This window comes from Rhinolophus sinicus, chromosome 1 (genome assembly GCF_057876585.1).
Source record: "Rhinolophus sinicus isolate RSI-liver-muscle chromosome 1, RSI-T2T, whole genome shotgun sequence".
Lineage (NCBI taxonomy): Eukaryota > Metazoa > Chordata > Mammalia > Chiroptera > Rhinolophidae > Rhinolophus > Rhinolophus sinicus.
In genome coordinates this window covers 114,221,551-114,235,542 of record NC_142501.1, presented here as the reverse complement: position 1 = coordinate 114,235,542, position 13,992 = coordinate 114,221,551, and the positions used below count along the sequence as shown (strand labels likewise).

Genomic DNA, 13,992 nt, shown 5'->3' with positions numbered 1-13,992 from the left:
GAAGATGAGGAGCCATGGTACTTGTACTGCTGCTTCAAGTTTAAGTTGCTTCTGACTTTTCAAACGGGCAGTTGGTGATAAGTACCACATTTAAAAATGTGTGTTCCCTTTACGCATCAATTCCAAGTACTAAAATATCTTTATGAAATAATTAGATAAATCACATACAATTTGTTTTTCTCAGCACTGCTTACAATATCAATGTATTGTGAAGAACTCACATCAAGGGATTTCGTAAATAAATTGCAGTGCATCCGTAGGATGGAATTACCTGAGACCGTTGAAGGTGGTATGGATGATACATACATGCTCACGTGCAAAGATGTACTCTGGTAGCTCGGAAAAGGAGAAAAGCATTCCTTTGATTATACACACACACGGACTACGATATTATTTTAGCCCAAAATATGTGCAAACTTGATATCTGAGTATTTGTACTGTGACGTTTTCTTTTTAAAAAAATCTGATCTCTACACTGAACATATACAGAAATTCTAGTAATGGTTTATTATTAATAAAGTAATCCCAGGTAATATTTCATTATTCCCAGGTATATGAATCTTGTTCAGATTAAAACAATTTCTCACTTCTATTTTTTAATATATTTTTTTTAAAGATTGGTATTTTTGGCAACTTTTAGCCTCTTCAGAAGTAAAGGCAGTCTTTTTATCTGTGCCTGTAGAAGTTCATGTATCTATATTTCTGTACACACTTAGTTTTTTTTTTATTACATAGTGCTTCATTACCTATAATATTAAATGATCTTTGATTAATCATTTTGGTTCTGTCTTTGTGGAGATCAAAAAAGCACATATAAGTGATTATTACTATTGCAGAAGTACTGCTTTACTATAAAAATGTTGTTTACAAATGTTGAAATCTCCAGCTATAGTTATCCATTCTTTCAATCCATTTATTCATCAAATATACACTGAATAACTGTTACGGAGCAGACACAGTCTACCCAGGACTCTCAGAATCTATCTCTCAGGCCCTTTTCATCCTTAAAAACTTTATGTTGCCCAGTAGGAGTGAAATGAAAAATTGTAAATGGAAGTATTTGTACCTAATCTCAATTGAAGCTTTTCCTCCCCCATTTCAAACAAAAGGATTTCTGCAGTTAGGACGTTGTGAACAGTGACCAAATTTGCTGTTCAGCTAGTGTGCAATAGTATTAAATATGAATATTGATCATTGGAAATCATCCGATTTTCATATAATCTTTGAATCTCCACAGTCAATGAAATGAGCCATCCCTAGTCACTTGACTCCTGAGTCTCCTTTGGCGTCAAGTTTCTTGAAAATCAAAACAAGAATTACTTTGTGATTTTAGTCCTCTTTCCCCGTGATGCTCTTAAGAACGAACATTTATTTAGATGCCAACTTACGAGGAGAACTGCGGAAGGTCTGGTGCGTTTCCATTATTTCACTTCACGTCAGGCACCACGGGTGGTAGGATGCCCGTTCTTGTAAGTACCAGTAAGAAATTATTTAAATGCTGCCAACTATACTTTCAAGGCATTCTGAATTATGCATTGCCTTCCAGTGTCAGAGGTGTTAAAATATGAGAAAAGAAGCATCTTAGAACCACTGCAATGCAGTGTTCTTTCTTAATCCTTAAAACACAGCTGCAAAGTAGGTAGAATGATATCATTTTACTTAATTGAAATGTTGTCTTGTAAAGTAGTAGTGATGGTAATAATTCGGATAATATTACCAAACAGTTATTGAGTGTGTGTTTTGTGCTAGGAACCTAAGTAAACACTTTGCATAGATTCCCATTTAAGCCAACAACAGTGCCCTGTGATGTTAAGTACTATTTTTATCCCCATTTGTTGATGAGGAAATGGAGGCACACAAAGGCTAAGGGACAGCTATTAAGTGGTAGAGTTAAGTTAGGATCAAACCCGAGTTGAGCTGATTCCCCAGGGCATGCTCTCGGTAGTCGCTTAGGCTGCTCTTTCATTAGTGTGGCGAGTAACAAGAGCTCGTGAATGTTGTCCTTTGTGCAGAAGAAAACTCCGTGTTGGTTCTGAAGGCATTGGAGTAGTGTGTCATGTTTACAATTGCATGCAGAACTGCATGTTTGAGACGGTGCCCTGTAATGTCCTAAATGTCCTCTCACCCTCATAGGACTGCTCTCCATTTGGCCTGCGCCTTTGGCCGTCTGGAAGTGGTGACTCTTCTAGCAGAGAAGAAATGCCAGATGAATGTCGGTGACAACAGAAACAAGACAGCTCTCATGAAGGTATGTGGTAGCCAGCTCTGTCAACAGGAGATGGATTTGGTTTAATTATTTAGAATAAAAATGAATTTCTCTCAATTAACTATACCTAATTGTGGAAACTTGTGGAATGCTTACTTTGAATTCCCATAATTTACCGTTTATTTAATGACGTAATCCTGACAGGCCGTGGAGAGCCAGGAAGAGGAGTGTGCAACAATCCTACTAAAACACGGAGCGGACCCACATATGAAGGACTTCCGTAGCAACACGGCTCTCCACTATGCGGCCATGGGGCACAACACCGCGATAGCTGAACAGCTCCTGCAACACCAGGCAGATATAGAAGCAACCAATGAGGTATAGATCCACAGATGTATTTATACAATATTTATAATACATGTGTTTCAGCCACAAGCATTTTATTTCTAGTCGATATATACTGCATGCTGTACATCAGGCCCTGTCGCCACAGAAACAAGTCAAAGCCAAGTCAGGAAGGGGAAATGGGTTGGCCACAGAAAGGGCCCAGCTCTGGCCTGTAACAGTCCTGTTACTGCGTGGGAGTGGGTGCAAGGCTCAGAGCCCACCGAGGACTGAAGACCTGGTGGGCTGGAAGTATGTGGGGGTGGCTGCTACAGGGCAGGGCCTAGGAGATGGGTGCTCCTGGGGGTGGGTGGGAGGAAGAGTGGAACTTGGGTCCCGGCCGGGGAGCTGGCGATATGCAGGTGGGGAGGGGAAGCAGCAGGACACAGGCCCTGAGCAGCCCAGGCCTCGGGGGTTCTGAAGATTGGGGCAGGAGGGCCAGTCACGTTTGGACATCCAGCCGGGGCATCCACCTGTGCTCCTAGCCACTCTGCCAGCCATGGTCCCCCTTGGGGTCTCCACCTCGGAGTGGGGCTCCTGCTCAGCCTCGTGGAGACGCTGGGCGGGTTGTCGTACAGAGGGAGCAGGTGATGGGGTTGCATTCACCCCTTTTTGTTCCTGGACGTACATCACCGCTCGCCAATGCAACCCCAGCAGGAATGCCCTTGGTTGACACAGGAAGGGTCAATTTTACATCTTTGGAAGCTCAAGCGTCCCCTGAATGCAAACAGTTGGAACTCAATTTTCTAAAATTTTACTTTACATGATCATACCTCTAAAGTAGCAGTAGAGGGCACAGCTCTCCTTTATGCACTTGTGACAAATTACTTGTGAAAACACAACTTGTTAGAGGCAACACTTCCTTTTTTAAGTGTTTTTTCACGTCCGAGTTGTTTTCCAATTAATGCAAAACAATGCAGGAAAGCACAATTTGCCTTTGAAATCGGCTTCTCCTTAAAACTCAAACGAACAAAAGCATTTTACAATATCATTGAAATCTTCCTGCTCTTGACAAGTTGCTATTTATAAACAAGTGATTTATATAAAGCTATTTAGCTCCCATTGGCCAAAGCCTGAGAGGGAAAAAGGAAAGGGAAAGGAAATAACTATGAGAAATATGCAGGGGAATTTGGAAATTGAACTATTGAGAGGAAATAACAAGAAGAGATTTTTCAAAAACTCATGGACACAGACAACAGTTCGATATTTACCAGAGGGTAGAGAGGGGAGGGGTGACAGATGAGGAAAAAGGGTCAAATATATGGTGATGGAAGGAGAACTGACTCTGGTGGTGAACACACAATGCAATATACAGATGATGTATTATAGAAATGACACTTGCAACCAACTACTAACCAATGTCACCCCAATAAATTTAATTAATAAAAAGTGTTTTTTTATTTTTGTTTTCCTTCGGTTTATATGCTTAGTCAAGGTCCTCTGCAGTTTTGGGGGATAATAATCCTTAGCTTGGGAGAGAGAGTCAGTGAGTTTTAAACTCCCCCGAGACCACTTCTAGGAAGGCTCCGAATCCTCCAAATTACAGTGAACAGGTGGCAATTAAGTGGGAAACGAGGGAAGGACAGATAATTAAGTGACATATCATCCTGTTCTGGCAGAAAGAGCCACCTAGGTAAGAGTCTAAACTCTGCTGTGAAATCTAGACTGTCCCATGAGAAGAAAGGAGTTTAGCTTTAATGAAATCAAGTTGCATTTTGAGTTATTAATCCCGTTTCCTCTCCTACCCAGGAAATTAAGTGTGCTTTTCATAAGTGACATGTCTCTTCCACTTTTATTTGGCCTAATCCTCAATGTCAGAGGAAATTGGTGACATAGGCGAGAGAAGAGACTGAAGTGATCGTCTACTGGACTAGTTCTCAGCTAGAATTGTGCTGGCAAATCAAAGTCACCCTAGGAACTTTAAAAACATTTACAATCATTCACAAGCTAGGCTCTTCCCTGAAGGTTTTGACTGAGTAAAGCTAATAAGGCCTGGACATGTGTTATTTAGAAATATTTCCCTGAGATTCGGATACAACTCTTGGTGAAGAACTACTAGTGCAATATATCAATTCGCAAATCTCAGATACTTAAATATCTCTAGAAGAGGTGGAGTTTGGGAGGTGATTACCCTTCAGCTCTCTCCTTCCCAACACTCTTCGCCTGACTTTTGAACTGTCTGTACCTCTGGGCTCGAGAAGTGGAAGGAAATATCATTGGCGGTATCTACTGGCTTAAAAAAGAACACCTTTTTCCTTTCAGCCATCAGTCATTCACTGGCGCTCAGAGAATCTTCAGAAATTTGCTGATGGGTGGTCTCCTAATGCGCAGAATCGGGCCCTTTAAGAATTTTGCATGTTTGTTTGTGCTCCGCTTGTTAGATCAACAAATGCTTACTGCAAGCAGGGTTTCCTGCAGTAATAGGAAATTGTGAGCCTACTTTTTTGCCTGTTGTTCTGTAAATCTCCAGTTTTCTTTTCTTTGTTTTTTAGTTAAATTTATTGGGATGACAGTGGTTATTGTATTTAAATAGGTTTCAAGTGTACATTTCTTTTTTATTTATTTATTTTTTTATTAAATTTATTGGGGTGACAATTGTTAGTAAAATTACATAGATTTCAGGTGTACAATTCTGTATTACATCATCTATAAATCCCATTGTGTGTTCATCACCCAGAGTCAGTTCTCCTTCCATCACCATATATTTGATCCCCCTTACCCTCATCTCCCACCCCCCACCCCCACCCCCCTTATACTCTGGCAACCACCAAACCATTGTCTGTGTCTATGAGATTCTGTTTCTCATTTGTTTGTCTTGTTCTTTTTGGTTTATATACCACATATCAGTGAAATCACATGGTTCTCTGCTTTTTCTGTCTGACTTATTTCGCTCAGCATTACACTCTCAAGATCCATCCATGTTGTCACAGATGTTCCTATATCATCTTTTCTTACTGCCGAATAGTATTCCATTGTGTATATATACCACAACTTCTTCATCCATTCATCTATCGAAGGACATTTTGGTTGTTTGCATGTCTTGGCCACCGTAAACAAAGCTGCAATGAACATTTCTATAATGCGTCATCTATATGTCATATTATGTGCTCACCACCCAGAGTCAGTTCTCCTGCCTTCACAGTATATTTGACCCCCCTTACCCTCCTCTACTATCCACTGTCCCCCCTTACGTTCTGGTAAGCACTCAACTGTTGTCTGTGTCTATGAGTTTTTGTTTCTTTGTCTTGTTCATCTGTTGCTTTCAGTTTCCTATCCCTCATATGAGTGAAGTCGTATGGTCCTCGACTTTTTCTGTCCGATTTGTGTTGCACAGCATAATAATGTCATGATCCATGCGTGTTGTCCCAAATGGCAGCATTTCATTTGTTGTATGGCACAGCAGTATGCCTTAGTGTATACATACCACATCTTCTTTATCCAGCCATCTATTGAAGGACAGTGTGGTTGTTTCCGTTTCTTGGCCACCGTAAATGATGCTGCAGTGATCGAAAGTGTGTGATAAACTCTCTCAGTATGTCTGGGAAATTCATAGAGCCGTGGCATAATCACGATGGTAGGTTTAAACATGAAATCCCATGAAGTTAGTAGCAATACAGATGGGAAGTGTCAATAATTTAGTGTCAGCAGTCCTCTAATGTAATTATCCATTGGATTAACAATCTGAAAAATGAATACAGATAGATTATGGTTTGAATAAGAATGGGAAAAATTCTTGAAGTGGGTGTAATGAGTCTAAATGACAGTTTTGTTGCATGTTGGGGCCCAGTTTTTTAATGAAGCTTATGATACTAAAAAACGGAAAGATTTTACATACAAATATTCACATTATACACAAACATTTGGAAAAGGCAGATAAAAAATCCCAAGTGGGCCATAGACTAGTTGTGGCTCCTCGATATGTTTAGTTTGCCCCCCTATGTTGAGCCAACATCGAGAGTTTGGGGACCGATGAGAAACAACGCTGTCAAGCTTCTCTTAACGAATCCAGCCTGGTCCCCTTGAGCCCTGACTACAGTGGGTGTCCTGTGGCGAGGCTGCGCCTCTTCTATGAGACATGTGTTCCCCAGAGTGCTGCTGTCCCCACCTGGGTTCTTCACTTACTTGGGTCCCCTTCTTTGCCTCCGGAAGCACTGGAGTGTGCGATTCCTCTTGTACAGAGTATTTTGATAAACATTTCAAGATTTTCAAGACAGTCCATGTTGATTTATTATATGTGTTCTATGTTAATCTCCTTAGAATGAGAGTAAGTTTTTCAAGCTAGAATTCCTAAGTTGTTTTTCTTTTAAAAAAACAAAAAGAAAAAGAAAAAAAACTTCCTTTTTCATTATACGTCCTATAAATGATCATACCCATGGAAATGTCTTTAAGTCTTATGAGGTCAGTGATGGCTATAGTTGTAGGTGTCATGCATATTCCAGTCAGCATTCTATCTTCCTCCTCAACAGGGTTCCTTAAAACTGCAAGTGATTTAGTCGCTTTCATGATGCTAAAAGATCAGTATTAAAACGTTAACTGATAAGCCATGATATTTTATTTCGGAGTTATATTTTGCCTGAGCCGTAAAATAATTTTAAGTAGCAATTAAAATAGACCCAGAATGAAAACAGATTTTTTTCAAAAAGTAGATAGGCATTGGGGTCCCAAGATTATCATCGTAACTGAGAATGAAATTTCACATTGAGCTTACCAACAGCCCAGATAAAAACCCATCATCTTATAATGGGAGAAAACCCATGGACCATTTAGCGATAAACAATCAAAGGTCATTTGAAGCCTAACTCTTTTTAATTTAGAGTCCATTTCTTTAGTGACCCTTTTGGAGCAGGAGAGCCTGAAGTTGACATCTGGGATCCTGAGAACATGGATAGAAGTGAAGCAAGCATGTTTGCATAAGCTGCAGAAAACCTTCACCTCTGTTGGAAAGCTCTCCAAACTATATCCCTGAAATTCCATGATATTTCAAACGTTAATGTTTGCCACAGAAAAGTATTGTCAAATCGGGAATAAGCAACCTGAAACACTTCTTTAGTAATAGCCATATAAAGCACAGCTTTATAATACTTCTCAAACACAGGTGCTCTTTCTGGAATCTTCCTACTGGGCCACAGTAGTTAATTTCTGGTAAAGTACGTATTCTTTGGAATACAATGTAACAAACACTGCCCCAGAAACAATTATTTAGGTTTTCAATTCAATAAAACGACTTAAAGCATTTACGTCTATGATTTCGAGCTTGGAGACACAGGGATGAAGAATAGCCCCTGCCCTCCAAAAGCTCCGGGTTCAGATGGGAACGATGAAATCACTGCAGTGCAGTGCGGTAGAGACTGTGATAGGAGCAAAGATTTTGGAACCAGGGCTGTCAGTGTTTGAGGGGAGTTCTGGATAATGAGGTGGAAGTTCATCCGTTGGAGAGGAAGAAGGAGGATATTTTAAAGGGAAGAGCCGCAGATGACAGCACAGAGGGCTACTTTGTATTTACTTTCTCTAGTGTATGTTCAAGTTTAGAGGATCTTTTATGAGTTTTCAAATTTGATGTAGAACTATGTAGTTTTTAAGCTGTAAAATGTTTTCTGTTTTACAGTTTGATTTTACACCACTTTTATTTGCTGTGCATCTGAAGAGCCAGGAAATGGTGGAGTTTTTACTCGAGAGACATGCAAACATACATGCAGTTGATAAGTGGAAAAGGTACAGTGGTTTGTTCTTTTGGTTTTAAACTTAGAACTGTTTTAGAGCGGTAACAGTTGCTCAAGTCAGAAAGATTAATAACAAGAGGATTAACCTATGATTACAAAGTGAAAAATATCAGCACATCGTCCGTTAGGTAGAAAAGCAATTATTCTGACTGGTGAACTGGAAGAACCGTATCCTGCAGGATTCATATTCCTTTATGATATCGACTGATGTCATTTGTCATTGCAGTTTGGGGTCACATGGTATTATATTAGCTAAAGGGTTTTCACTGTAATTTTACTAGTTTTGTATAGTATGGAGTCTAACTTAGTTTATGATACAATATGGGATTTAGTCTCTCTGACAGTTTTTTTAACCTCTGCCGTGTATTCAGTTTTCCTTAAAAGATGCACGTTAAAGGTAAATAGGAGTTGATTTTGTTGTTTGGATGACTCTGCTTGAAATTGTTTTCTTCAAGGAATGCTGATGTTATAGGGATTTCCCTAAGTGACTGTGAATTGCTACTACCAGATATTCCTCCGTTTTTATCCTTTTTTATTTCTAGTCTATTTTGATGTGTTTTTGTTTTATCATTTTTAATTGGTATGAGTAGAAGGGAGAAAGACAACATTAACTGAATAAACTTCTTCTTTAATGAAACAAGTCATGGATGGGTGATAAAAAAAGAGATGGGCTTTCAGTTCACTCAGGACTGGGTTCAATGCTCAGCTTTCCTACGTGTCACGTGTGTGACCATGGGAACATTACTGTCATCACCAAACATGTTTCCCGATGTGGAAACGAGGAAAATCATATCTCCTTCGAGGATGGTCGTGTGTCACGACCTGGCGTGTAATTCGGTGCCCAGCACGTGCTTATGCGCACCATTAACTTCAATGATGACAATGATTGCTAGAATTATTATTAATACTATTGTTTTGAGCCTGCCAACTAGCTTTAATTTACCTGACTTCTAGCTGACTTTGGATGTAACGTATATAAGACTAAGGAAGAAACGGGAAATTCTTCATTGAAATCTTCACCTACTTCAGATAAGTGACCTCAGCAGAGTGACTTGTCTATTAAAGAACTTTAAATTAGCAACTTCTAGGTAGTACCCAAGTGGGGCAAGAGGCTTTTTGTTTTTGTTGTTTTCATGTGCCTTCATTTTAGCTTTGGACATAATTTACAAAGATGAACACTTAAGCATGTAAATGGTCAATTCTATACAGATAAGCAATATATTGAACTCGGTAGAGTCTCTCAATGTTGCTGTTTAGGTAACTTACAGTTCCTAAGGGTGAAGTTGTTGTCTGTTATTTCAGAACAGCCCTCATGCTTGCTGTAAAGGCTAAATCCTCAAATACAGTCCGGCTGCTGCTTCAGGCAGGTGCAGATGTCTTTGCTCAAGATGACAGTGGATTCACTGCAGAAGAATACGCTTTATCTAAAGGTTTGAAGGAGTAAGTGTTTACATTGACATGCTAATTATCACAAAACTGAACTTCCAAATACTTTAACTGTTACTTCTTAGGTAACAGGTGAGACTTCATAACTGGGTTCAGGCAGTGGGGGCATGGCAGTGAGTTAGTAGACATCCTCAGCCAGAAACCAAACAAACGGTCAGACGTGGAAGACGTAGCAAAGGGACAGATTCCTTATCCCAGAACTTTGAAGACCTTTATCTCTAGGGATCCCAACATTCTCCATTTCATTCCAAGCATAACCCCTGTGTGTCAGGTACCAATAATGTCTCTTCTCTGACTTTTTCAACTGGTTATTTGGGGGTGTAAAATGTACAGTTTAGCAGGAAATTCTCTATTTTCTGGAGGCTATCGGCTATGCTCTCCCCCTTGAAATTTTTAAGAAGCCAAAGTGTTCCCTAAGTCCAAGGGGGACCATCCTCTTTCACAAGTCAGATGGAGAGGGAACGAAGGTCATTCTGGTCATTCATTGGTTTCCATTGATTGTGTTGCTGCAGGCTTGCTGTAGCAATGGGTCCTGTCGTCATGACTACCTGTGCTCCCAGGTGCCCTTGCTGATCCCGAGTCCTCGGTGTTCGTGGTTTTCCACACTTGGACTTCCAAGTGACGATATTTTTTACTTGACACGCATGTGTTTGTTTACATTCTCAGCCCCTATTCCAGAGCACCAGCACCCTGTCCCGGGAGCTTGGACTTCTAGCTTTAGCCACACACACCCTTCCCCAACCCTGAAAAACAAAACTATGCGGGGCCCACATCTTAGCCCAGACCTCATGATGACTTACCCTTTTGAGTGTCTTGTTTTGTCTTCTGCTAGCACATGTTAGTTGGAACATTCTGAGCTGTCAGAGAGGTGCCAGTAATGCTGCAGGAAAAGATCAGACTTTCCTTTCTCCTTTGTTACCAGATCTGTACGCCAAGGCCACTTGCTATCCCATGGAGTATCTTTCCTTAGGTCCTGGAAGGTCCCGTAACGCCTTTCCCACAGTAGCAGGCACTAACTTGCCTGTGATTCCTTAGTTAAGATGAGGCTCAGTGATCTGTTTTCCAAAATAATGAAAATCTGTCAAGTGACTTGACTCTCCCTCAAGTTTCAGAATATTTAAAGTTTTGCCTGACATGGAAGCCAGTAAACAGGAAGCTCTGGATCTAAAGGAGGTTACTTGGTGTTAGACTAGCTGCACCCCTTCCATGCCTCATGAATGTGCATGTGTTGTATCTTCCAAGTCAACTGGGGATGCCTAGGAAGGTTAGAAAGATCTGATAGTTCAGAGTTTCAGGAGGTAGTCATGAGACAGAAGTAGTCCAAGCCAGGTCTTGACTTCTATACGTTTTCTGCCACTGGTGTGATTAGCTACGATAATAGGGGGCAACTATGTTATCTGACTTATTGAGGTAACATATTTCTAAATGCCTTTAATTACAAATTACATAATAGCTGAGATGTACTGAATTACAAACCACAAAGAAAGAGTAGCTAATAACCAACATTTAAAACATTTTCTGTAAACTGCAGCATTTGAATGTTAAATAGAACCTATGAAAAGCACACATTAGATTTATTTGGAATTCCAAAACAATTTCAAAAACTAAAGCTCAAAAAAACTTACTCCATTGCCTTCCATTTTGTTGTATTATCTATTTGATCCTGTGACAACCTGTAAAATAAGGCAGTGAGCTGCTTGGTTTGTAGAGGAAAACTCTGAGCCTAACAGCAGTGACTTCTCCGACAATGGATTTTGTGGACTATGGAACTAGGATTTCTCAGTTCTCGCCACTTGCCCCTGCTAATTCTAATTAACTGACTGAACTATTCTGCCCTCACCATGACTGGTTCACCTTGCTTTTTTGTCTTCTTTAATCACATGCTTAAGAAAAATTTTGTACAACTTACCATGTTGTTGTTTTATTAACTTAAGTTGATAGGGGTGACAACGGTTAGTAAAATTACATAGGTTTCAAATGTCCAATTCTTTAATATATTGTCTGTATATCACATTGTGTGTTGACCACCCAGAGTCAGTTCTCCTTCTGTCACCATGTATTTGACCCCCTTTACCCTTTTCTACTATCTATCCCCTCTTCCACTTACTCTCTGACAGCCACTGAACTGTTGTCTGTGTCTATGAGTTGTTTTTTCTTTGTTTGTCTGTAGAACTTACAAAATTGAAGCGTATGGGATAATTCAAGTTTTTATATTAGCTCAGACATTACCTGAAATACTCTAAGAATTCCATGTTTTGATAAATGTGTTCCTGTCAGTTATACCACAGTAATATTATCACCTCTTTTACACATAGCGACGCCAAACTAATTTCTGATTGCAAAAAAGAGAGGAGATGGAAAAAGTCTTCTGACAATAACAGTCGAGGTAAGACTCCTAATAGTGAAGTATACTTTGTGGTCCTACCAGACATACAGTAAGACTAAGAAAGTTTTGCTATTGAAAGAGCTGTTAAAGCAAAATGTGTATATTGCATGTATATTTTTTCTTTCTTAGTTAATGTCTTTCTTAATAGTCTAGTATTCAGAATTATTATAAAAGTGAATTGTCGGTATTTAAAATCTGAGAGCGTATTGTGTGAAAAGAAAGTCATTTATCTAGTCATGACCCCTACAATCCCATATGATATTTGTGTAAATACGAAAAATGATTTTTAAATCAGTATGTTGTATGTTTCTTCTATAATCACCTTGCAACAAGTTGGACTTGTTCTAAAAATGGACCTTTGTTTAAATTTTACATCAAATGGCTTACAGGTAGTGAATGAATTCTTGTGATTACATTGTGGTTTGTCTCCCCATAATGTAACTAAAACTAGGAACTCAACAATACCTTCCTAGTCCCATAAACAAATGGCAAACAGTAAGAACTGCAAAACTTAGCCAGTGTGAAGGAATCGCAGTGAGACTGTTTTTGAAAGGTATCTCCTGATGCAAGTCAGTAAAGCTGTGCCTTGCTGAGAAGCATGGGTTATTTTCCATGTGGCTATGCCAACAAGTTCTCACTAGTATCACCTTTTTTCCTCATAAGTAAAAACAGAGTGAGACATGTTGACCTCATTAGAAGAAGCTGTTTTCTTCTGTTCGTTGGATAGTTGTCATGACAGTGTAATTTCTCTAGAACAAGATGCTCTGTAGCCATTAGTCAAAAGATAATCACAATAAATGTTCCCATAGCCCAACTTAGGACTCGAAAGATGATAATAAAAGTACAGAAAAGTTTCGCAATGACAAAAACGCTATTCTACTCACTGGATGTGGCACCTTGTGCATTGTACAACATGAAATGCCCGAGGACCCCTTAAACATAGTAGACCTCTATCAAAGCACTTGTGTCGGTGGTTTTGCAAGTTATAGGAAACACAGAGATGAGACGGAATTTGATCTTTAATGTGCCCCTAATACTTTAGAGCTGTCCCTGGTTTATTTCTGGGGTTTCTTAAAACAGAATTTTCAAGGGCAATCTTTTCATTCATTTATTTATTTGCCTCTGCAGCCGTTTGCTATGTAAGCATCAGGTGTCTTTTAGGTACTAAGTATTATTTTGATGTTGCAGAAGACAAGTGTTTTAAAACCACAGTCCCTACCCTCCAAGAGCTTGTTCTTATCATTGTCATTGCTATTATTTACTATACGTTACACAGTGCTTACTAGGTGCCAGAGCCCACTGAGAGCTTATCATTATCATTATTGTTTTTTATTGGGTGTGTAGTATGAGATCTGACAATTAAGTTCGAGAACTCACCAGCGTGCACTTACATTATTAGCAGCACTGTACAAACAGCTCAGTAAGGTTTCATAACCTTGGTATATCAGTGTCTCAGAGCTGTGTTCGTGTTGACGTGTGGCAGTGTCTTGCTGAGTGGCGCTCATTATTGTTGTTGCATATTTTTGTGTGCCATTGCGAGGCTGTCTGAGCTTGAATTAGAGCTATGATCAAACATTAAATTTCTTGTTAATCTTGGCAAGAGTGGAAGTCAAATCAGGAACATGTGAGTCCAGGTTCATGGGGATAATGTCGTGAAGAAAACGGCCATGTACAAATGGATTAAACGTTTTTCTGAGGGGAAAGATTGCGTCACTGATGAAGAGACGTCAGGGTGGCCAATAACGACCAGAACTGAGGAAAACATTGCAAAAGTTCATCGAATTGTGAGTCAAATGCATCGGCTGACTGTGAGAAGCATAGCAGACCAAGTACACATCGATAGAGAAACA

At 39.7% G+C, this 13,992-nt stretch overlaps 1 protein-coding gene across 1 annotated transcript in view; it reads left to right on the top strand.

Moving 5' to 3' along the window:
* LOC148759217 (uncharacterized) overlaps nucleotides 1–12,195 on the top strand; it is a 35,282-nt gene extending 23,087 nt beyond the window's left edge. The window contains exons 4-8 of the mRNA XM_088793609.1: nucleotides 2,134–2,248; nucleotides 2,411–2,584; nucleotides 8,196–8,302; nucleotides 9,613–9,750; nucleotides 12,072–12,195. Of these exons, the coding sequence (XP_088649735.1) occupies nucleotides 2,134–2,248; nucleotides 2,411–2,584; nucleotides 8,196–8,302; nucleotides 9,613–9,750; nucleotides 12,072–12,195 (658 nt within the window). The remainder of the gene's footprint in view (nucleotides 1–2,133; nucleotides 2,249–2,410; nucleotides 2,585–8,195; nucleotides 8,303–9,612; nucleotides 9,751–12,071) is intronic.
* The last annotated feature ends 1,797 nt before the right edge of the window (nucleotides 12,196–13,992 follow it).